The sequence below is a fragment of the Leptonotus elevatus genome, chromosome 12, assembly GCF_054856555.1.
Source record: "Leptonotus elevatus isolate MCC_2025b chromosome 12, RoL_Lele_1.0, whole genome shotgun sequence".
Classification (NCBI taxonomy): Eukaryota; Metazoa; Chordata; class Actinopteri; order Syngnathiformes; family Syngnathidae; genus Leptonotus; species Leptonotus elevatus.
This window is the reverse complement of record NC_141250.1, coordinates 11,948,974-11,972,700: the sequence shown is the minus strand read 5'-3', so window position 1 is coordinate 11,972,700 and position 23,727 is coordinate 11,948,974. Positions and strand designations below refer to the sequence as shown.

The window sequence follows — 23,727 nt, the reverse complement described above, 5'->3', positions numbered from 1 at the left end:
ATACTACATAACCTGATGTACAGTCACATCAGGACACCCAGAAGAAGAAAAAGAAGCTAGGCTAGCTGTTAGCTTATCAGGTAAATATTTTCTGAGACTTTTTGGCAAAGAGGAAGAATCACACATTTATTTCATTATTTAATGGTGTATTCATTTATTAAATTTTGGCACTTTTGGTCCTCCATACAAGTAATGATCCACCCAAACGAGTGTAACCGGTCATATCGTGACTGACATTGTGGTCTGTGTGAGCATTTAAATTGTAAGTTTTGACTTTTGCCCGCAGGTGATGCACTACAGGTGATGATTATAACGCAGGTGATGCAATACAGCCTACAATGGAAAATTGATTCATGAACTTAACACATTCCGGAACTAACCAAAATGTGAGCCCAAGCAAGTTTTCCCATTCAAATACATGGAAATAGAATAAATCAGTTACAACCGCCTTTGAATGAATCTGATGCAAACGCCTGGTGGGAAGTCTGGCGGCACAGCTGGAGCTCACCAGATGCCGCAAGATATGCAACACTTTACTGGACTTCTTAATTGCACAATAACTTGCTTTTTTTTTTTTTTATTGTGGCGGCCAGAGTGAGGGATAATTTAGAGCCAAAAAACAAAACGATACACATCTGTATGTGAAATCTGTGACGTATGGAGAATGGGGAAACCACTACTGAGCGTTCCACATGGATGCTGTAAATAGTGGGGTGTTCTCAGTCCTGCTACTTGCGTCTCCTCTAACTTCATGATCCACAAGTGAGTGACGGCGAACTAATGTTATATGCGGTATATCTGCTCGCGACACTTTTTTGGGGATATATTTTTGTTACATTTTTACATCTACTTGGGTTGTGGCCAATTTACTTGGGTGGCCCGCCCAAGTATTAACATGGTGTGGGAAACACTTGAAGTGAAGCAACATTTCATTTTGTTTCCCTCTCCAATGCATTTCAATGGTCGTCAATTGTGCACGGATCTTCGCAATTCGCAGCTCGACATGTCCCTTCCTATCCCCTATCCCAGATTCAATGATTATCTCACTTACTAATCAGCAGGCACAGCACTCTGCATCGGAGGCCAATGGGGCAGTGCCCCGCCAGATCCAGTAGCTGATGTTTATCCTCTTTTCAATAAATATTTTAATCATAATGGAGTAATGAGTAAGTGGGTGGAGGGAACATCTGGAGTCAAATATTCTTAGTCAGAAAAAACATAGGAATTTGCTGTCATGTTGCATCGTCATCTTTGCAAATCTCATGGGGCTTTAGCTCATCAAATGTCAAAAGATAACCTCTAGGTTAGTGTTTTCTTTTCCTACAGCTTGTGATCTATTTTAAAAATGCACGGCCATACATGATGTCACATGAGATGTTAGTCAGTAATATGACCAAACTGAAGGTCGACTAGCATCCCGTAAAACAGATGTTTTATGAGCCTTATAGTGTTATTTCTAAGCAGTGTCAAATCAGTGTATTACTGTTCTGTCTGAATTTTTAAATTTATCGTATTTGGACGCCAGTTAGCATACAGTGCAGTATATAATTGTTATTGTAACAACAGGCAGATTATTTTGTTCACCACCAAATATAACTTTTATGGATTCAGACACTCCTCATTTCACTGCAATGGACCACAATTAGAATAAAAATATCATGTTTAGTAAGGCATTCACCTTAATTTAAGTACAACTCTTTCATGGTGCAAGCATACAACTCAGTCATATGCCTGTTGCACACGGACATGTTGCGTAACGGGAAGTGGGTTTTAAGGCTTTATACGAAATGTAAAGCACAGCTGGTGAATTAACAGTAGTGGTGAATGTGCAAATAATACACCGATACATGTTTGCACCTGACATTGCTGTAAATGCTTCGATTTCAGTTTAAGTGGGCCTTATTTTGCAGATGATGTCAAAATGTGCAGCTATGTTTCAGTGACACATTTTTTGTGTGTGCAAGCCGACCATCTGAAGAATGTGCTTGTCTGCATTCAACATGTCTAAACTAGAAGCGCGCATGATGAGCACAGGCATATGTTGACAGCGTTGTACGATGCTTTGCAAATACTTGAAGAAGTTTCCTTTTTTTCTTTTTGGTGTGTGTGCACATGTTGGGGGTGGTGTAAGGCATCAGAATGTAGTTGGGTTCAAAGTTGCTCAACTGTGACTACTGTCTTCATGACCATCCCTCTTTTTGAAGGCTATTTCAAGTGCCTGACAAACATTAGAAACACTTCAATAATTTAATTTCTAAAAAGGAATGTAATGGGTATCTATCTAGTGCAGGAACTTTATCAAAAAATTCAGACGTTACAAAGATAATACTGCTCAGTTTAGCAAGAACAACAAACTCAGCCCCAGCCAGAAACAGGAAATGAAACTTTTTTCATTTTCAATAAGGCTTGGTTGATGGACACACACTTAAAACCAAACAATGTAGCCACGCCGAGAAGCCGATGATTCCAACAATAATGAAGGCATTAAGTTAAGCTGATGTTGGAGCATGTTTAGTACCCCAGTGCTATTTTTTGGGGTACTCCATCTTTCTCCGACATCTCAAAAGACATGACAATTGAAATCTAAATTGTCAAATGGTGTGAACGTGAGTGAGAAAGGTCACTTGTCTGTATGCGCTTTGCTGCCGACCAGACCAGAGTGCTCTCAATCAAAGACATCTCGGAATCTGAGATACACTCCAGTTATCCACAACCCTAATGGGGACAAGTACTACTGATGATGAGCGTTGCCAAAATAAAAAGCAAATGAATCTTTTGTTATTGCTGAGCTCAGCTCCAGAGACGTCTCATGAGATTTACTTGAATTATTATGTGTTTGTGCGACCTTTGAGGCATATTTTCGGTTGTGTTGTATATTATACGACCATTGAGGCATTCGGGTTTTGAGGTTCCAATGTGCCATGATGTGGCAGGAAGCGCAACGGAGGAAGTGAAAGGCAATTCACCAAAATACATTTGCTGTTGTTTTGTAGTGAGACAGTAAAGGTCAGCATCACTCATGACACAAACATCTTTACAAAAAAAGAAAAAGTGGTGGTGGTTGGGGGGGGAGGCAAGTCGTGTTACCACTAGGCATTGGACAGAATTAATATTAATTCATGTTTTTGCTCGGGAAAGCCAGTAAAAAAAAAGTCACTCATGAGTCACTCAACAAGCCCCAGGAAGAGTGGAAGACTTCCTCATCAGCCCTTCATCCCCCCCTGCGGCGTACTGTGCTTGCTGCTGTATTTGTAATGCGAGGAGAGGAGGCGGACGACGTCCAGCTGCGGGCAAAACGCAGAGTGCACTTACGGCATCACAGGAGTCATTTTAAAGTGGGGGAAGGGATGACCTCATGATACCCAAAGGTGGGGTGGGGGCTCCCAGGTCACACTGGTTTAAAGCCACTTAAAAGGCACTCTGACTTGTCACCATTCGAGAAGCCTTTTTTTTATATATATATATATATATATATAGTTCTGCACAAAGTTTGAGACTACATTACACATTAGCTTGTATGACTTCACAATTTGTTAGACTTGTACCTGCTACTCCACTGTCTAGAATGCCAATCATTAGCGTGCAGACCTCCGCCAAGGCCAAATTGTTAACAAAAGTGACAAAAAGGAATGTGGAGTGTCTTGCTTGTCTGTATGTTTCTTAGCTAGTGTACAACTTAGTGGTTGACTAAAACGGGGGAAAACAATTTCCTGAATGTCTGCACCTTTATTTATATCTCACCAGTATGTAACTGGTTCTTTCTTGACCTGTGCACCACACATCCAGGGGCGTGATAAAAAGGATAGGGTACCCTAACCAAGGTTAGTCACTGCTTCACTCGCCCCAATACATGTGGACTGTAACAGCGAAATTTGCTAATGGAAATTAGTTCTGTAGTTTTTGCGTAATCGTTCCAAATAGCCAGCAAACTAACTAACTAACTGATCGAAATGTAACTTTTCACACTTGGGAGGGAGTTAAAAGATAAAAACGTGACACATACTTCAGCCTCCATTAAGATAAAAGTATAAAAGCTCTAAGTATATTTTATTAGCACACTCTTATTTCAGACGGTCTTGCAGACTGTGCGTGTCTCCCGCTGAGAGCAGGATGTGGTTGCGTACGCACATTACAAAGTCCCCCATCAACTGTCATGTGTCTCCTTTTATAGTAAGAGCTTTGCTCTTGATCATTCAGAGCGGATGAGTGCGTCTCCATGTTGACTGGGAAGCATAGAGTCCGATAATGCCATCCACTGCGTTATCAAATTAGAACGTATTGTTTGGAAGCTTGGGGTGTATTTAAGTCACTGCAATTGTCCGAATGAGTTCTAGTGGAGGGTTTGGGGTGCCCACTATGTAATGCTTAACTTAACGAGGCCTACAAAGTTATTTGCAAATGCGCAGATAAATATGAGCTATATTATATAGCAGATGCATTAGAGGTTTTTAATCGAACACTTTTAAAGCATCTACAGGAAACGACACACAATCAATCAATGGCCGGCTTTCTTTGCAATAAAGTAAATTACCTGAACCAAATCGATGCTGTCCATTGAAAAGCATAGTATTGCCACTTTTTTGTTGTTGTTGTAGACACCTACGTTTCACTGGACAGTTATGGTATAGCCTACAGTACAAAGAAATATTAAGTGTGACAAACAAAAAGTTCCCTGCCAAGAAATTTAACTGCAACTGTATTAACATCACACATAATAATTACTGTAAAGCAAAATCAATACAAAAGCTGTAACAGGTCCACAGTCAAATCATTTAGTTTCATGTTTTCTCAAATTTGCCACCCATTTGACAAAACACTGCACCCAACAAGCTAACAATTGGTTTATTTCTTGCATGTTGGCACAGGTCTCCCCCTACTGGTTAACAGTAAGCTGTGCAATTGAAGTTGCTTAAAGCAAAAGTACAATAAGCTTAAATGCAAAAAGGTTCCCCAACCTTCTGGCTTCAGTAGATAAGTTCCAAAATGGTTCTACTACACTATGCATGCATTATTATTATTAGTAGTAGTATTTTATTTTATTTTACTGGACATTGTCAAACTATCAAGACTCATGTTTATGTTTCTCATTAAAACTAAGTGAATTATTGTCAGTCGCTGATGGTAAGTTTTTGATGGTTTTGACAGTTTTACTTCTCCGAGCTACCCTTGAAGTGAACTTTGGCAACATGAAATTAGGTGTCCAGATGTCTTTTAGCAGCCTTTAAATTACACTGGAGCCACACTTAAGGTATTGTGGGGCCAAGCCACAAAACCCCACATAGCTGCTGAAGCAACACAGGACATTTTTCACATGACCCTGAATTGCTTTCTTGCAACCAAATATCCAACCCCGTCGCCACAAATTTATATTCACAGCGTTTTAATAATCTCATCCATGCTGTTCTCATTTCTTAAAAAATAATGTCATCACAAATCAACAGTTTGAGATTTTGATCTTACAAGGATTTTCAAGTTCATATTTGGTGAGAATCAATGATGATGAAAAAAAAAATGTGTTCATGCTTAATAAAAAAAAAAACTATTTGTATGCTGTGAGAATTATTTTGTGTGCCAAAATTATTGGAACGAGTTTAGGTCAATTAAACAGATCATTCAGTCATCAATGTGTCAGTTACTTGATTTAAAATATTAATATTGGCAATAAATAACCTTTCTTTTTATTATTTTTTAATGTATTTAAAATTGAATAGATCATTTAAAGGCTCTAGTAAATATAAATTGAAATGATTTTATTTCCATCTGCTCTGTACAGCCGCCAGGTAAAACAGATGTTGATGGCTCTGAAATAATTTCAGTGCCCTACTTAACATAATGATGTGGTTTACAAGTTACAACAACTATGACCATTGAAGCTGGTTACCAACTTACCACTAAATCATGAATTCATTCATCTTTGCGGTTAGAGAGAACCAGATGTTGACGTGTGAGAGCCCATTAAAAAGGTTTTGGACTAAACTTGTGAGGCCTGTGTGTGAGTTTGTGTAAGAGGGGTGGGGTTACTTCAACAATTAGCTGATCCCATTATCAAGCACAAACACTAGTCAGGCAAAAAGGCATATAACATTCTCCCAGGTAAGACAAAAACTGGATCAATTTGAGTTATTTTCACCCTCTCTTTAGACCTGCAGTAGGAATTCCATGTGGTATGTGTATTGAGTTTCACTGAGGAGACCTAATCCCCACCCCGCTTACAAACCCACCCCTACTGCACAACCAACCTAGTCCTCCTCACTCCTATATTTCCAGAGAGGAAAGAGCAAATAAATGAGACACCGAGTATTGCTGCAGCTTTGAAGAGAAATACTTTTTTTTCCTTCCCTGGAGAGCCTTTGTTGTGGAGGTAAATGCGATACATTGTGCAAATAGAAAAGCGAGAGATCCGTGCATGCACAGGAGCAGTGCCGTGTACCTCTTAAAAGCAACACAAAAGCCAGTCTGTAGGAAGAGAACACCCAGCGATGAATCCAGTCACTGTGGTCAGTGCTCTTTTGCTCCTGCTCCACATCTCAACTCAAGGCACAGAAGCACAGAGGTGAGTTGATCAAGCATTTGTGGGTTAGATGTTTCTTTTAAACAACATTAACTCTGATGCTTTATTTTGTTTAAGAATACCATGTTGGGTCAAATCAGAAACAGACCCAAACTTGGTATGTTCCCAACCCATTTTTCAACTCTTTACAGCAGTATTAAAAAATGTTGTATCATTATAATGGCATGTTTACATGCTTACACTGTTTCAACTGTCGGTTAAATGGGGCAAAGGAGGTGAATACCTAAAGAGCACCTGTCACTCTCCCATGGGCTATTTTGGTTGATTTAACTCCTGTCTCGGATTCCTCAAGTCCCGCCGGAGCCGAGTCAGATTTTAGGGGGTTGCTGCCTGACACCCCAAAACTCTTATGCATTCTTTAAGATGTTTAATATCTGTGTAACTTTATTTACTACAGGCTATAAATATACACGTGTAATGTAATCTGATCTCTTTGCACTGTACATTATTCTAAATGTGATGCCTGACATGCTGATGCCAGCACAGAAGTGAAGGAAGATTCCGACGGACAAAAACAGAGCACACTAGAATATCACTCAGTGGAACATAGACCTCCGCCAAGGCCATAAAATCATGGCACACATTACTCGAGTTTGTTTGTCCATCTGTTTGCAAGTTAACAGCCAACTTTTTAGCTCATGGAAGATAACGAGAAGCCACAAACGGATGGACAGGACATTTTACAAACCAATCCAATTTGGGTTATGGGTTATTAATTGGAGCCAACGTTTAGGGTTATGAAAAAGTAAATTTTTTACCCTTTTGGGGTTACAGTATTTTTGACCCAACTGTTCTGGTTCTGGAGGTTCTGATTGATTGACTGATGAAGTAAAAGTAAAAAAAGTACACTCTAAAATTATTTTTTACTGTTGACCAAAACAAAGAAAAAAAACATACACTTTACTCTAAAAACAGTACGGTCAAAAAGGGACCAACCTGCTACTTGGCTCAATCTGACCCAATTTTGGGGTTGGTTTTGCACAAAAAAAAACCCAATAAACTCCCCAAAAAGGAAAAACCCAAAAACAGAAAGTTGGGTCAAATTGACCCAAGTAGTGCATCAGTTCCTTTTTGACCCAACTCTTTTTGGAGTGTAGAGTGGCACTCAGTAAAATGCATGAAGACCTCCATCCACCAAGGCTGAACCTGTACCACCCATCATACTGCGTGACCAACTTCTACCGCTGATCAGTTTTCACAATGACAATATTTAATAAAAACCCTGGCTCTGCACCAAAATCTATAGTTTTGCTCATAATGTACAAACTTACAAACTAACACAGAGGTAGAGGCAGAGGTAATGAGATGGTGCATAAGGTGTCAAAGTGCAGGAAGCAGGAAGAGTCTAATTAGGGTGATTTTCACCCTCTATAACCACCATCCTGTCAGCTGATAGTTTCTCCATGGGGAATTCTATTTTTATCACCAAAGGGAACATGTAAGGAGATGCCTTAACTGTGTTTTAACACCACTGCTATAATTATTAAAAACAAAACAAACAAAAGAAAACCTACAAATTAGTTACCACGAGGATGTGTTGGTATCCTTCTTTTCTTCTCCTTTCGATATGCTTACACAGACCACTAAGCTACACATGTTTCATTGTCCAGAGAACAGTTTCTTCCAAGCACCAAACGCAAACTGTACAATAGGATTATACATCTTACGTTGAACCTCTCTGCTCCTCTATGTAGCCAGCTCAGACAAGTTTCTACTGGAAACCAACCAGGTGTGTGTCGCTATGGCAGAAGGCTGGAGTGTTGCTATGGGTGGAAGAAAAATCGCAGAGGCCAGTGTGAGGGTAAGAAAGGTCAAGGTTGATTGATCCATATATTCATTTTCATTCATTCACTAACATGTTACCAAGCTATCATCACTATGTCTTATCTTCATATAAGATACATTGGATATATTTATGAAGACCGCTCTCCTAATCATAAACAATCAGGGTTTGGGTTTTGTTAACGTTGCTCTTCCTTAATCTAACAAAATCCGTATTGAACAGAATCCTAAATTTTTTAAAGAATTGTAGACAATTGTATGCTTTCAACTTGGTGGTACCATCTGGTATAAGCCATTCTGTGAACACTGTGCCTCAATGAACAAGCAGGTCCATAAAGGATGTGGATTTGGAATTTGGTGCGGAAGAATTTAAACTCAGCCACATCCAACCACAAAAACCCTTTTCAGACAACCTGTAAAAGCCATCATTTCCACTGTTTTTTTTTTCTTTTTCTGAGTCCCTCTTCTGTCTAAACGGCACCAACACAGAATGGGGGAAACAAAGTCGATCCATCTGTTTCCAAGTATTTTATATACACACACCAGATGCTGCCACTCACATTGTCAAACATCTAATCATTGTGTGAAAACACAACTGCTGCGATATTCCGCAGATCAATATATTTACATTATCCTCTGTTACAGCTCTAATGCTGCAATTTTACACCATCTCTGGATCAAAGCGGTGAAGGATTGAGTGAAAGTCAGGCCATCCCTAAGGTCCAATAAAAATCCACAGACAGACTCTAAAGTCTGAGAGTTGTGGTTCTTATTATCGTTTTTATCTACGCAAAAAGTCTATTTTCTTAAACCTTGTCTGAAACCATGGAAATACTCTACGTGGTTTAAATTGAATCCATCCATTTCTCTGCTTTTCATGCTAAATGTTTTCCCAGCTCAGTGCGAGCCAGGCTGCAAGCACGGTGAATGTGTTGGTCCCAACAAATGCAAGTGCTTCCTGGGATACACTGGAAAAACATGCAATCAGGGTGAATATGCATGCTCGGCCATGAGTTTTGGATTTAAATGCGCTGCTTACATTGGAAGAAATCAAAAATATATACTTCCTTCTCATTTCAAGATTTGAACGAATGTGGCTTGATCCCTCGGCCGTGTGAACATCGCTGCATGAACACACATGGCAGCTACAAGTGTTACTGCCTCAACGGATACACCCTGATGTCTGATGGATCTTGCGGCAGTGAGTCTCATTCAACTACTTTCTTCGCACATAGTAATGTGTAAGATTTTCATGACGGGTTTTTTTTTCTGTGTTTTTGTGAACATGCATGTTAGATTCCAGGACCTGCTTGCTCGCTCATTGTCAGTATGGCTGTGAGGAAGTTCAGGGGGAGATTCGTTGCCTTTGCCCCTCTGCGGGGTTGCAGTTGGCACCAGATGAGAGAACTTGCGTAGGTGAGAAAAGAAGGCAATTTAAAAGAGGCTGTTGTGCATTTGTCTAACATATGGTGCAATCAAAGACAGACCAAAGTAAGATGTAGGAAAAGAAGAGGAAACTCAGGATACAAATGGGGAGAAGGAATTGACTTTGGCTTGATTCCAATGCATTGAGGATTGGGGGTTTATGCATAGTGGACAACTTTATAAAGATTCTATTTTGAGGCTATTGCATGCTTGGCTGGTAAATCAAAGGGAGGCAATTAGGTTTGTAGTTCAACAGCGCTTCCTGGGCTAAAACCGAGCCAATTTGGCATGGGTACTACTAAAACATGGGGACAGAGATAAAGGAGTTGGACACATTTCAGAACCTTTACCGAGCCAACAAACATTAACAAAAATGTTGTACATGTTCGTACTTCAGCCTAGCTACCATCCAGGCATTTACAAGGCATAAACCTTGTAAGATAGATGCACTCATGACAGTAAACATCTGGACAAATAGTACCTCACCTGAAGGCAAAATACTGTAGCCGTCTCACTGTCTTTATAGCATTTTTTATGAGGGGGGAAATGCTGTCTCACTGTCTTTTTGAATTCATGCACACGCTAATGCTACATGTTTTTTTTTTTTAAATAGCCTGCCCAGACCATACAATATCAAAAATATTCTAGTCAAACATACAATTAAAAACATGTCTGATGGCTTCAACAAGCTAGTACAGTGTTGACAATGTGTTGAATAACCAATAAATACATATACATATAGTACTGTATCCCTGTTGCGACCTAATATTGCATGACATGAGATTTCTGCATGCATGAAATCAGGCTATAAGCAGTCCAGGTTGGCGGTCAATTACTTCCCATTGTCCAGTTTTCTGGCACGAAGCAATCGTAAAATATATGGTGGTGACCCACAAAGGATAGACATTCACCAAGGAACTATACCTTTGTGGCAGTATGATGTTTCTTGTAGCAAAGAGATGAAAGTCTATTCCTTGTGGATCACCACAAAAGCAGACCATATGAGAAATGTGAAACTTCCACAGCATTACTGCATGTATAGCCGACTCGGCCGCTGCAATTTATAGGTTGCAGTTGGTCCACATCAACTTCAAGAGGAGGAAACAAATCTTAACCAGTTGATCTGGGGAAGTAAATGTTATGACTGGTCTAGTGACTTGTCATGTTGTTTGATTTTCCCTGCAGATATTAATGAATGTGCTACTGGAAGCAACCTTTGTCCATATAACAGGCAATGTGTGAACACATTCGGCAGCTACTTCTGCAAGTGCCAGGATGGATTCGATCTGAAATATGTCGATGGCAAATACGACTGTGTAGGTAAGGTATAACTAAGATCATTCTGGGCTAACATCTGTGGTTGTTTACGGTCCTAAAGGTGCAAACCTTCTTCTTCTGATTTCCAGATCTAGATGAGTGTGCATCCAGCACCAACAAGTGCAGTCATCAAGCTGTCTGTCTGAACACTCAAGGATCGTACAAGTGCAGGTGCAAGTCAGGCTTCCGAGGCAATGGCTTTGAATGCTCTGGTGAGATCCCAGATATAATATGCTATACAGAATTGCAAACCAACTAGTCTTCCATTTGATATGTCCTAAATCTTCATGCAAAGTGTCCAACAACAGATGCCTTTCTTTCACTGTCACTCTGCTGGATTGACAGACATTTTACGGCTGCATATTTTTAGTTTGAGTATTAATACATCATCAGTCTGTCTAAGACTGTTTTCCTGCACTTAGTAAAGTTTTGCAGATGTTAGGAGGAGAGAGCCAGAGATTGTCAGCACACTTGAGTAAATATGTTACTGTTTGGCAACTGAAGAAAATTGGGAAGACTCATTAGCCTTTGTCCAGGTGATGTTTTATTTACAGTGTGAGCTATGTAATCGACCGTCAGGCGGAGGATCTTGGTGTGAATGAAGGTGCCTTTATTTCTTATAGTCAAGCCGTTTTATCAGCACTCATGGAATGGAAACAAAGGCAGTGCAGATCATGTCCTCAATGGTGAGACTGTGTGGAATCCGAGACGCTGCTTTCACTGCTAGCTCCCTACCCGGCAACTCCATTAATTACCTGCTTTCTCAACTCCTCCCGAGAACGCATCTTCTTGACTGCTCATGGCTGGTTATGTTGTCTCACAGCACATTATGTTTGATATCAGGCCTGTAAACTAATGCATGACCTTTGTGCATATATGTACAAATATTTGTGTGATAGAATGTTTTGTAACCAGGTAACAAATCTGAATTGCTTTAATATTATGACATTTCAATTGCATGGTGATGATTGAGGTTGTTTTGCTTTTTGCTGTTAACGGTAGTATGCAAGGTACTCCGAAGATGTACTGATGCATAACACCTGTTGAGTCCCTCGCATGTTTGAAGTCCCATTTGGTTCCTCTTTTTACCTATAGCCATACCAGACTCCGAAGAAAGTGCAGGAAATCTGGGAGGTAAACTTCAGAATGAGAACATCAAAAACATTATCCCTGAACAAATTGTGACCCCGCATCCGAGAATTCGCCAGAAGCCTTTTGACTATGATGAAGAGGTGCACATTGGCAAGCCAATTGAGACACCAGTGGACAAGTTTCCTGAGGAAGGAGAAGAGGAAGAAGAAGAAGAGGAAGTGGAAGACAACCAGCTCAATCCAAGAGGAGATGTTTTCGGTAAGTGGCTCCTGTTCGTGGTAAATTGTAACTGTACGTCCACTTACAACAAGCTATAGATTGATTTAAAGGGTGAGTTTAGAAATTCAATCTGACAGAGAGTTTCTGAGAAGAAGACATAAAGTGAGATGAATCAATAATTGTGATAATCGTTAATAAGATGATCATTTTTGAGTAATCAAATCACATCACCCTGAAAGTGAATTGAATGGTAAGGCGCCTTAGATGGCACACCCGTAATCATCCAGATACCCAGGCCTAAGGTTTTTGCTCCAAGTAAGACAGTCTTGTTCCTTGTCCTTCCAAAACCACCTTCATTGCTCTTAAAGGGAAAGGGAATTTGATCAAAATACTTCATTTCTTAGAAAGTGCTTTGTTGATTTTGTTGATGTCTTGACTAGAACCAATGAACAGGAGGAATTCTGCTGTGACAGTCACATGTTGCAAGATGATAAATTTATATTGTCAAGAAATTGAGGCCATCGTTAAGAAAATGGTGGACAGTGTGGTCCACAAGAGGTATGCATTTTATTATAGGTCACATTTCAGCCAAAATCTTTAGGGAAACAGAAAAGTCTGCGAAAGACGTTACATATCAAGAGACTGGCCTCAAGGCATCCATCACCTACTGGAGAGGATTTTTTTTTTTTTTTACTCTTGGCAAGTGAGAGCTGAGGGATACACCTCGTCCTGGATCAGCTTCCCATACCCTGGGAGAAGGTTAAGAGGCCTTTTATTATGCTTTCCCCAAAACAGCTGTTGTGCAAACAGACTGACGCCTAGTAAGAAGGTCTGTCATCAGCGCTGGAGATCTTTCACTGCACGAGACCACTTAAGGGTGTTCAGGTTCAATAAGCCCAGCTGTCACTTGTCTGAATGTCTAAAGCCGCCTGCCTTGGGGGTAGTTTGCAAGAAGAGACCTTCAACGCTTGGGGGCTGTATCCTAAAGTATAGTTCCTGTCCACTCAAGGCATGAGTGACAGCAGGGCAGGTCCAAACCTGCTGGTTGAAAGACACTGTATGACTTTTGCATTGTATGATCAAGTCATATATGTTGTGGTAAAGTCTATCCATCCATCCATTTTCTTAACCACTTAGTCCTCACAAGGGTCGTGGATTGATGGAGCCTATCCAAGCTGGCTTCGGGCAGTATGCGGGGTACACCCTGAACTGGTTGCCAGCCAATCCAGGGCATGTGATAAAGTCAAATGACCAATTTTACGTGTATCATGTACATCTTTTTTTCTAATGAGACCACAATAAACGGTCACTAATACCTGTTACTTATCTCTCAATGTAGCATCAGAGGACTTTGAATCAGTTTTTGGTCCAGCCAGAGAAGTCATACAGTTTGAAACCGCACCACTTCAGGAAGGTATACAAATGACATGTTTACTACATACAACTTAAAAGTGTAACATAAATAGGACCATTTTTTATATAAAAAATCCAATGATAATGTAGCTATAAATATTGTTTATACCAACTGTACAAATGAAAGAACTACTGTTAATAAAAAATAGATAAAAACAAAAACATATATATATAAAAGACTAAAATATTCCCATTTCATGAGACTACATTGTTCGACAAAACCACCTTCAAAGTTCTCCTAAATTATATCACTGCATAATGACTGTTTATCTGACAAATGCGATAATTTCATAACTTGTCTTTCTTTACACTAGAGTTTATCATGGACTGCAACTTTGATCAGGGAGCATGTGAGTGGGTCCAAGACAAGAGTGATGACATGGACTGGAGCGTAGCTTACCATGGCAGAGGTAACAAAATGACAAATGCCGTATTTTTGCAAATAGTGATCTGAGATTACTTTACCAGTTATTTAGTTCAATTAGATAGAAGACAGTGCTGGTATTAGTACTGTTTATTTCCAATTTCCGTGAAGCAAAACTGGATTTTAAAACTAAGAGACTATTATAGAGCTGCAAAATGTCAACAAAGGTGCTGTTCAGTTTCCTCGATCATAGAGGCTCATGCAACATGCAGCAAGATACTAAACATATATTGTTCACTGGCAAATGGTTGCAGAACAACAGTATGAATCCAGAGTTGTTGTTTTTCAGGTGCTGAATACTACATGTCTATGAGTGGTCTGCAAGGAGAGCAGGAGGACGTGGCCAAGCTCAAGTTGCTGCTCAGTGATCGAACCACACAGGGCAGCTTCTGCCTGACATTCAGCTACCGTGTGGTTGGTCATAACGTGGGCACGCTCAGGGTACTGCTGGATAACAACGCTTACCCGGTTTGGGAGCAGAGCCACAGCAGGAATCAGGAATGGCAGACGGAGCTCCTCACTGTGGCCTGGAAAGAGGAAGCACCACAATCAGTGAGTCATTTGGTGATCAATATTCAATTCACAATTCAAAACAATCAGCAAGAAGGATTTTGTGACAAAAAAAATAATACGACACATAAGGTAACATTGCAGATGATACCAATGAATGTCTTACAGATCATCTTTGAAGCTCAGCGCGGGAGAGGCGTTGGAGGGGAGATCGGGCTGGACGGTGTTGTGTTGACCTCAGGGCCGTGTCAAGAAGATGATTCTCCAATCTTTTAAGAATCAGCTATACCAAAGTCATATCAACAATGTTTCAGGAAGTTACCATATTCTAACGATCAAAAATTAGCTGAAATGTCATTACCTGATTTTATAAAGATTTTAAAATACTAAAAGGCCAACATTTAATGGTCGTGTTCAGTCATTATGTATAATAGATTGCTTTAAATGAAATTTCTTATTGTGTCATTTGAAACTCGGTGTGACATCAATAGTTTTTGAAGACAGGCTAGTTTACATGGTTTTAACGAAACTATCTGTGCATTACTGCTGTAAATTCTGCTTTCACATTACTTTGTAGTTTTACATTAAATCTCTTGTTTTCTATCTCAGTCTCTCATTGTGACTGTACTGTGAATACAATACATTACATAGAGCACAATCTCAGTTTAATACCAATAATCAATTGTAGTCTACTAATTGAATGTAACTGACCATACATACATACATTTTCTTAACAGCTTATTCCTCACAAGGGTCGCACACAGAAACTAACAACCATCCGCACTTACAATCATACCTAGGGATAATTTAGAGTGCCCAATTAACCTGCCATGCATGTCTTTGGAATGTGGGAGGAGCCCGGAGCACCCGGAGAAAACCCACACAGGCACGGGGAGAACATGCAAACTCCACCCAGGAAGGCCAAAGCCCGGACTCGATCTCACGTCCACAGCACTGGGAGGCGGACAGGCTAACCAGTCGATCCACCGTACCGCCCACTGACCATACATGTGCTATTAATTCATTTTTAGTCTGTTCAACCATCCACCCATCAATACATTTTCTATAGCAATTTTCATCAAGAGCTTGATCCGATCCCAGCTTATTGTACCCAAGCGGCGAGGAACACCCTGGAATGGCCGCCACACCTGTGGACAATTTAGAGTCTTCAATGGCCCTTTTGGAATTTGGGAGAAAGCCTGAGTAGCTACCCGTACAATACCTACACAACGATAGGAGGGCAGATTAAAATCTCAAAGTGCAGAACTTTGGGGCAGGCACCTTAACCACTATTACACCATGCTGCACAGGGTTGTTATAAAATTGCAAACTTCCCCAACTGGTCTGAATTTGATTTTAGTTAAAATAATGTTAATCAATGAAGGGGCGTCTAGTGACAGACAGAGCAATTAAGTGCTCTTCCACTAGATGGCAGAAGGTACATATAACGTGTGTATCCACTTGCTATTCATTTATACAACAGAAATAGTTGTGTTCTACTTAATAGGCCCACACTTAAACTAAGGAGTTTTGTTAACATTCAAACAAAAACATTAAAACATTGTTGTGCTATTTTTGTTTGGTGGAATGGCCTAAGATTGGCTCAATAAAGATGAGTAATCACTGTTTTGGACTACTGAGTTATTGTTTCAATTACTGACAACTTTTAAATGATGCTACTTTGCAGTAGAGTCAGGTAAGGTAAATGTTAATATGCTTCCACCAGGGGGGGATTCGTGAATTCGTAAGAAATTTAGTTGATCGTTTTACACATTATTTTGTTGTAAAATCCAAATGAGTTTTCCTTACTTGTTACCGTAGCGTAGAAATGACATGAACATGTGTATCGGATGTCAAACAGCTACATCTTGTGGCATGGAGCAAGCACAAATCAAAATGTCGCTACGTCTACAAGAGCGGTGATCCATATCGAGTCGTTGATTGGTCCATCCCGTCACGTGACCGGGGCTGCCCGTTGCTTCCTAGCTCGCTATCGTTAGCATCCCAAAAGGCTAGCGGCGCTAGCATCGAATCTTCGGAGTCTCCAGGAAACGACCTGACATTATTGAGCTCGGCCCACGAAAAAAAGGCAAGAAGGCGGCACACAAATACGCTACACATCTTTCTTTCTTTTCGCGTTCAAACCGGCGCGTTTCACAGACCAAACTGCAATGTAGCGTTTTTGCTCTGAAGTGAACTTGGCTAACGACACATTACTAGTAATGCTGTTTTGCCTCATAATCTCATCTGTGCGGATTTCTTGCTGCTTATTTTTTTATTATTTGTCATACAAGAGCTAATGTGTGTGTGGTATTATCCTGTACCGTAGTATGTCATCTGCACACTACGGACGTACATGTACATTTCACGTCACAGCTATGACATTATATGATACAACTGCATATTGGGTGTGTTTCTATGTTGTACGTTTTTATACGTTCATTGCAAGCTGCCCAGCTGAGGTAGTATACGCCTCTTGCTAAGTTGCCAACCATTTACAAGCAAACCGCTGTGTTGTAGGCAGTGCAAGTGGAGCTTAAATGGCCGTCCATACCAACACTGAACAAACGAGCATGTGACTGAGTAGCAGGGTCTGCGCCACATGATCTGGACCAGTGGAGGAAGCCTAAATCAATCAGTGGTGAGTCTCCAACCAGCCATTACACCTCGTGATTGTGATTTAGTAGAAAATTCATTTGCTTGTGATAGTCTTGTATCAAAACGACTTGATGTGTTTAGTTGCCAGGGGTATTTATTTACTCCGCCACAGAAAGGACTAGATGACTATTCAAGTATGTCAATAAAAACCTGTTTTACAGCAACGTAGTTCGTAGAAATTCGCACCACAAACGGCAGATTTGGCACTAGAAACATAGGTCTGTATGTTGTATCCATCACTGTGTGTTGCTTGTGTGCATTTTAATGTTTTATTATGTGACTCAATGATTGTGAGGTAGCCTGGGTGGTGGTCTGTCTCTTTATGTGCACAGTGATTGACTGGCGACCAGACCAGGGTGTAGTTTGCCTGGAGTCAGCTGGGATAGGTTCCATCTCGCAAGGATAAGCGATATAGAAAATGGAGATAATAATTAGAAAACAATCTCAGCATCATTTTTACCTGCACTTCAATGAGACTCAAGGACTCGATCCATTGGGAAATACAATTTTATGACAAATCTTCAAAACAATGTTTTCAGGCAACAACCAATCACAGCTTACCAGTTTCCTGAGTTTGGTCATATGACATTCGCAAGCTGAGCTGTGATTGGTCATTACCTGACACCTTAGCAGCTGTGATGTAAAATATCAGCATCCCCCTCAAATATTCCATATTGGCCTAATACTGAGCATTGTCCTATACCGTAATACTTAAAAATAACTACATTTATGTTCTTTACAGTTAATTAATTTGATAAAAATGACTGAACAGCTTAAGAATAGGCTTGACAGCTAACTGTTTACATGTGTAGGAAGAAAAGAAGGCGCCTGAGACCTTACTTGTTTCAAGTAGACGACACATCCGGTGACTTACACGGAATTTGTTTGAGTGAAGGCTACTATTTAGAGAAGTACAGCATTATGTTTGTTGAACAAAGCATTGACGTGTTGCATCTTTTCAACAGGTCATCCCTTCATAACAGTGATTTTGCCACAAGCAGCCATGTCGACCAAAACGTCCCTGCTGAAAGTTATCCTCCTGGGCGACGGCGGCGTGGGAAAGAGCTCCATCATGAACCGCTACGTCACCAACAAGTTCGACGCGCACCTTTTCCACACCATCGGCGTGGAGTTCCTCAACAAGGACCTGGAGGTGGACGGCCACCAGGTCACCTTGCAGATCTGGGACACCGCCGGCCAGGAGCGCTTTCGCAGCCTGAGGACTCCTTTCTACCGAGGCTCCGACTGCTGCTTGCTCACCTTCAGCGTCGACGACAACCAGAGCTTCCTCAACCTGGGCAACTGGAAGAAGGAGTTCATCTACTACGCGGACGTCAAGGAGCCGGAGAAGTTCCCTTTTGTGGTGCTGGGCAACAAACTGGACGTGAGCGAGAGACAGGTGTCCACCGAGGAGGCGCAGCAGTGGTGCCAGGAGAACGGCGAGCACCCGTATTACGAGACCAGCGCCAAGGACGCCACGAACGTAGCGGGGGCCTTCGACGAGGCGGTGCGCAGGGTTTTGGCCATGGACGAGCGAGCGGACCACCTCATCCCCACGGACACGGTCAAGCTCCACAGAAAGCCTCGCTCTGCCGCCACCTGCTGCTCATAACGTCTAAATGGCTGTCCGCAATGTTCATAAATAATGCTGTTAAATTGTGACAAGGCTACATTAACACCTTATTGGAACTTATCAGGGTTTGCTTGCAGATGGGGTCAGTTTAGTAGGGGAAGCACTAAGTGCGTGTTATTAACAATAAACACAAAAGCACTGAATCCTTGACTTGGTTCAAAGGTCACATTTTAAGAATGCATTAACTGCATTTCATGTTCGCTTTGTGTGGGTACCTAAAAACATGCCAATCGGTAGATTAGTGCTATTATAATGAAAATCATGTTAATATTAAGATTTGCAATATTTCTTATTGCTTAGGCATATGTTACTAACAAATCAATTGATTGTTGACACCGTTTGCACGTTTTTGCCTTGCGACTTGATTATTACTAAGTTCTCAAAGCACAGATGCTCCCTCATTGAGATTAACATCAAAACTGGATACTTTTTCTTTTTTTAAATCACTCGTTCAAGAAATTAAGAGAGGAGGAAAGTAGTTTTCTGGTTATTACTGGGGAAAAAAACACTTTTGGGTTTGGTTGGTTTTGGGAGATTCGACATCAAGCCTGTTATTAATATTTTATACTTTTCAATGGAAGGTTTTTTTTTTTTACTATTCAAAATGAAATCAAATGCTAATTTGCATTCCTTGTTCATTATTCATATGCCATCCAACAAATAAAGTGTCTGGGAATCTGTCTTAAGTGTGTTTTGTATTGCCCTACTCTTAAGCTGTTTAACTCATTCGCTGCCATTGACGGCTATAGATGTCAATAATTCATTTGAACTATTTATATTTAATGTTTTTCCCACTTGTTAACAAAAGTATGAAAACCTAGAAAAAAAGGTTTTATTGTACATTTAGAACAAATATAAAATTTGCAATTAATTGTGAGTTAACTATTGAAGTCATGCGATTAATTACAATTAAAAACATTTAATCGCCTGACACGATAAAAATAAAGATAAAAAATTAGGCGCCAAGCGATAAAATTTTCTTATTGGAATTAATCGCATGGCTTCACTAGTTAAGTCACGATTAATCACAAATGGTATATCTGTTCTAAATGTACGATAAAAAAAATCTAGGTTTTCATACTCTTAACAAAAGTGGGGGGAAAATGTTAAACTAATAGAAATAGTTCAAATGAATTTTTGACATCTATATCCATCAATGGCAATGAACGTTTATTGGAATTAAGGTTGATGTAATAGACTAAAGGTGATTGGCATCGGGAGAGAATAAGCACCTTCATTTAATCAGGCCCAGAATTGTTAACCCCCCCCCCAAAAAAAAAATCATAGAGTTGCGTGACTCTTCAGCCATTTTTAGTAACCTTGGTTGCAAGAAGCGTTACAAATGAACTATCAAAAGATTTGAGAAGAATCAAACGCAAAGCTACCAAGAACTCATTTCCCTCCGGTGCTTCCATATCAACCTCAACCTACCTCGAGTAGCCAGAAAATACAGTTAAGTGCTGTGAGGCATGACCAAGATAAGGAAGGCTAAATTCCGACCACCATGAAAGCAAGACTTAAGTTGCAGCGTCACGATAGGGCCGAGAAATGTCTGAAGGCAGATTTTTCAAAGGTTTTATCGACTTGAGATAAGAGTGACTATTGATAGACCCGTCAGTAACAGGCACAGAGCTCCGCTTTGACTCGTGGTGGTGGTTTGGGCTGATAGCAAAGATTAAACAGTTGGACTTTTGCTGGTTTAACGGAAAAATCAACTCTCAAAACTGCTGACAGTTTCTAAATAAACTTTCTACAAGCAATGGTATTGGCAAGAAGATTGATTTTTATGCAAGACAATGCTCTGTGACATTCATCAAAGTATTCCATTGTGTGGCTAATAAATAATGACCTTAACAGAATGAAGGATAATAGCCTGCATGCTAGCCAACAGTCCTTGAGATGAAACAATAAAACTGTTGTCTGTTGTCAGTAGTGATGGGAATGAATAAATATTCAACTATTCCAATTCCGTTATCAGTATCTGCTTATTGAGCTTATTCTCGATTTACAGTGGGTGACGGAAATGAAATCATATAATTGATGTCACTTATCATGATATGGTATACACTACTTTATACATAAGATGTTTCTGTTGCATATTGGAAGGAGTCTGCCCACTTTGCAAGTAGCCGTGGTATTATTATTTTGCGTGGAAAAACAGTCAACCATAAACTACTTCTGCCTTGACATGTTGAAAAAATTCAGAACCACTTCTTGCATGTGACATCGTCACTCCTTTGAGATGTAAGAGTAATAACTTAGTGAGGCAGAATTGTTGGGCCAGCAAACAAACAATCCGGACTCAAATAACTGGTAACTGCTTCTCAAAAGAACTGGTTTTAGATTCCTAGTCCTACCTGATGGACAGGAAATTATTTTCCACAAAACATAATGGAAGAAATTTGTTACATGTCACACATGTCTCCCGCCTTTTCCGTCATCTGCTTCTAATATTCGGCAGGATGAACTGTAGAGGTGTGCCAAAAAAATTAATTCTCAGAATCTTTATTTGGAACGCTGTTCATGTTGTACCCGATTTTGCCACTTAGGGGCAGTGTGGTTCCACGCGGTCTAATACTGTTAAATTGTAGCCACATTAGAGAGTAGAAGGAAAAAGTCACGATCAAGTTATTCCAATATGCATTTTCATTCTTCATTTTCAAACTTAAGCATTACATTACCCTCTTTATCATATTTATTTGATCTTTCACAAGTCTGGGGACTTAGTGGGCTATCCTGGGATCTCACGGGTTGCATTTTGTGCTACGTCATGAGGAAATGTGTGTTGGTATGACCCAAAAAAAGTCATTGGATATATTTGTATCTTTTGAGGGGGGGGGGGTTAATCTGTGATTCCTTAAACAAAAAAAACCCCAAAAAGGTTCAAATAGAAATACTGTACTGTACAGTAATTGCAAAACAAATACTGGATGTTCCTGTGCTTTTTGGCCTCTTGGGGGCAGTGTGGTGCCGTGCATCAATGGTGTACACGTGTACAATGAGAACAGAAGAAAGTTGTGATTGAATTCCATAAATAACTAATTTTTAACAAATTGTGAAGAATTTGTGCGTTTGAGTAGTGTTATCTTACATGTAGGTATGTGTTTCCACAGAATTTGTGTATGAATATTCGTTATTATTTGAAGGACTATTACTCCCGAAGTTGATGCTAATTTACTGTTAGCATTCCAAAGGGATTTGCCATGCTCTTTTGCATTAGCGCTAGGCTGGTAATTTTTTAAAACGAAGCATGTTTTGTATTTAAATACACACTGTATGTAATTCTCCTTATTGTGTGTTTAGTTTAATAGTTAAATCCAACTGGAGTGTCATTAACAGCTTAAAGGACTTGCTACAAGCTACATTGTGCGTTCAGGGTACTTTCATAACGTAGGGAACTTGTAAACGTGACTCTGCGTTCTGCACATTAATTGTTTTTTCTTCGATCCTTATGTTTTAATGATCGAGAGAAGCCAAAATCGAAATCACTATTAAATTGTGTTTAATCGTCCAGCACTAGAAATACATAACTATTGATCACAAGACACTTAAAAAAAGAACACACATTCTAGACAGCAAAATTGCATTAATAAACACGCTGAAACCACTTTGCATGCGACACAATTAATTAAGTAGATGTTTTTTTCCGAGAAACTGCACTTTCCTCTCAAAAGCCGTGGAGCGGATTGGTGCGTTGGTCTCATAGAATGGATTCATTGCAAACTGAAAAACAGGGAAAGAAAACATGACATGCACTCACAAACAAACTCTCTGTTGAGGACCATTAGATGATAGGTGACTAACCTTAATGTATAAATCATACACATCATTAAAAAAGTTCTTGATTCCGTCTTCTTGTCGCACGTCATGAAGCATGATGAATCTTATATGTATGGCAAGAAATTAAAGAAATAAGACCACAATTGATGTCTGTGAACAATCTGCCTGCAGTGGGAAAGGGGAAACAATAAAAACACCATATTAAAGGATATGTCCTGCGGTAACAAATGCGGACACAAACCACTCATTGAATTTGTCCACAGTTTTTAAGTACATGTTGTTAGACAGCCACATGTTTTCATCCACCAAATCCAAGGCTGCGTGTGCAATAAACTGGTTCAAATGACGGTGGTCATCCTGTGTTTTAAAACAAACAAACAAACAAACCGTATCAGTATCACCCACTAAAATTACAAGCATCTTTATTTACGGGTTAAACTGGCGATTGGCGAATTACTGAAATTATTAGGTACATCTTACCTTGCATTCAGGCTTCCCAGATGGTAAGAACTCCATCTCAAACACCGGGTTGTCATGATGACCAACCATGACAAAGTAAAAACTGCCAGACATTGTTTTCCTTTGCTTGTCCCTGCAGTAGAATTACACCAAGCGAAAACAACAGTTAGTCCGTTCAAGCACATTAACGAAAGGGATATAGCATTTCAGGTTAATGAATTAACGGATAAAAAAAAAGAGTCATCACCAACAAAGCAAGAGTGAAATATAACGATTATATCATAAAATTACAAAAGTCGCGGACTGGATTATAGGTACGGGACGTTTGTTTACCTGCTGTTGTTACTTCCGGTAAACAGCGACAGTAGTCGCATGTAGATGACGACATTTACAGTGGATTTTTTTTTAAATCTTTTTTTCCACGGTTGTTATAATTATAAGTAT

The 23,727-nt window shown here is 40.0% G+C and overlaps 3 protein-coding genes and 1 long non-coding RNA gene across 6 annotated transcripts; 2 read left to right on the top strand and 2 right to left on the bottom strand.

Moving 5' to 3' along the window:
- Positions 1–6,088: 6,088 nt before the first annotated feature.
- Positions 6,089–15,357, top strand: egfl6 (EGF-like-domain, multiple 6). 3 transcript variants are annotated; one of them, XM_086090547.1, is made up of 13 exons: positions 6,091–6,553; positions 8,266–8,372; positions 9,250–9,342; positions 9,435–9,554; positions 9,650–9,769; positions 10,964–11,098; positions 11,185–11,307; positions 11,719–11,781; positions 12,191–12,445; positions 13,746–13,820; positions 14,134–14,229; positions 14,533–14,795; positions 14,922–15,357. In XM_086090547.1, exons 1-13 carry the CDS (start codon positions 6,480–6,482, stop codon positions 15,027–15,029), a joined length of 1,632 nt encoding a protein of 543 aa, XP_085946673.1. In that variant the 5' UTR covers positions 6,091–6,479; the 3' UTR covers positions 15,030–15,357. The 3 variants fall into 3 exon arrangements, with proteins under 3 accessions (XP_085946675.1, XP_085946673.1, XP_085946674.1); XM_086090549.1 differs by lacking the exon at positions 13,746–13,820 and having other exon boundaries at positions 6,089–6,553; XM_086090548.1 differs by lacking the exon at positions 11,719–11,781.
- LOC147164589 (uncharacterized) lies at positions 14,359–17,015 on the bottom strand. Its single transcript, XR_015096619.1, has 3 exons — positions 16,563–17,015; positions 14,920–15,036; positions 14,359–14,770 (listed from the first exon to the last, which is right to left on the bottom strand). It is a non-coding gene; the product is annotated as an uncharacterized LOC147164589 (long non-coding RNA).
- rab9a (RAB9A, member RAS oncogene family) lies at positions 16,687–19,725 on the top strand. The gene is made up of 3 exons (XM_086090550.1): positions 16,687–16,842; positions 17,274–17,394; positions 18,377–19,725. Exon 3 carries the CDS (start codon positions 18,415–18,417, stop codon positions 19,021–19,023), a length of 609 nt encoding a protein of 202 aa, XP_085946676.1. The 5' UTR covers positions 16,687–16,842; positions 17,274–17,394; positions 18,377–18,414; the 3' UTR covers positions 19,024–19,725.
- Positions 19,726–22,529: 2,804 nt separating this feature from the next.
- Positions 22,530–23,683, bottom strand: trappc2 (trafficking protein particle complex subunit 2). The gene is made up of 5 exons (XM_086091271.1): positions 23,617–23,683; positions 23,305–23,416; positions 23,039–23,181; positions 22,849–22,936; positions 22,530–22,767 (listed from the first exon to the last, which is right to left on the bottom strand). Exons 1-5 carry the CDS (start codon positions 23,655–23,657, stop codon positions 22,669–22,671), a joined length of 483 nt encoding a protein of 160 aa, XP_085947397.1. The 5' UTR covers positions 23,658–23,683; the 3' UTR covers positions 22,530–22,668.
- Between the last annotated feature and the right edge of the window lie 44 nt (positions 23,684–23,727).

Excerpts from the sequence above, each read along its gene's own strand:
- egfl6 (XM_086090547.1), top strand. The coding sequence starts at position 6,480 with ATGAATCCAGTCACTGTGGTCAGTGCTCTTTTGCTCCTGCTCCACATC. Across the intron at positions 6,554-8,265 it reads CAAGGCACAGAAGCACAGAG|CCAGCTCAGACAAGTTTCTA; the intron begins GTGAGTTGATCA and ends TCCTCTATGTAG. Across the intron at positions 11,782-12,190 it reads TGCAGATCATGTCCTCAATG|CCATACCAGACTCCGAAGAA; the intron begins GTGAGACTGTGT and ends TTTTACCTATAG.
- rab9a (XM_086090550.1), top strand. The coding sequence starts at position 18,415 with ATGTCGACCAAAACGTCCCTGCTGAAAGTTATCCTCCTGGGCGACGGC.
- trappc2 (XM_086091271.1), bottom strand. The coding sequence starts at position 23,657 with ATGCGACTACTGTCGCTGTTTACCGGAAGTAACAACAGCAG. Across the intron at positions 23,417-23,616 it reads ACCGGAAGTAACAACAGCAG|GGACAAGCAAAGGAAAACAA; the intron begins GTAAACAAACGT and ends ATTCTACTGCAG. Across the intron at positions 23,182-23,304 it reads CTGGGAAGCCTGAATGCAAG|GATGACCACCGTCATTTGAA; the intron begins GTAAGATGTACC and ends TTTAAAACACAG.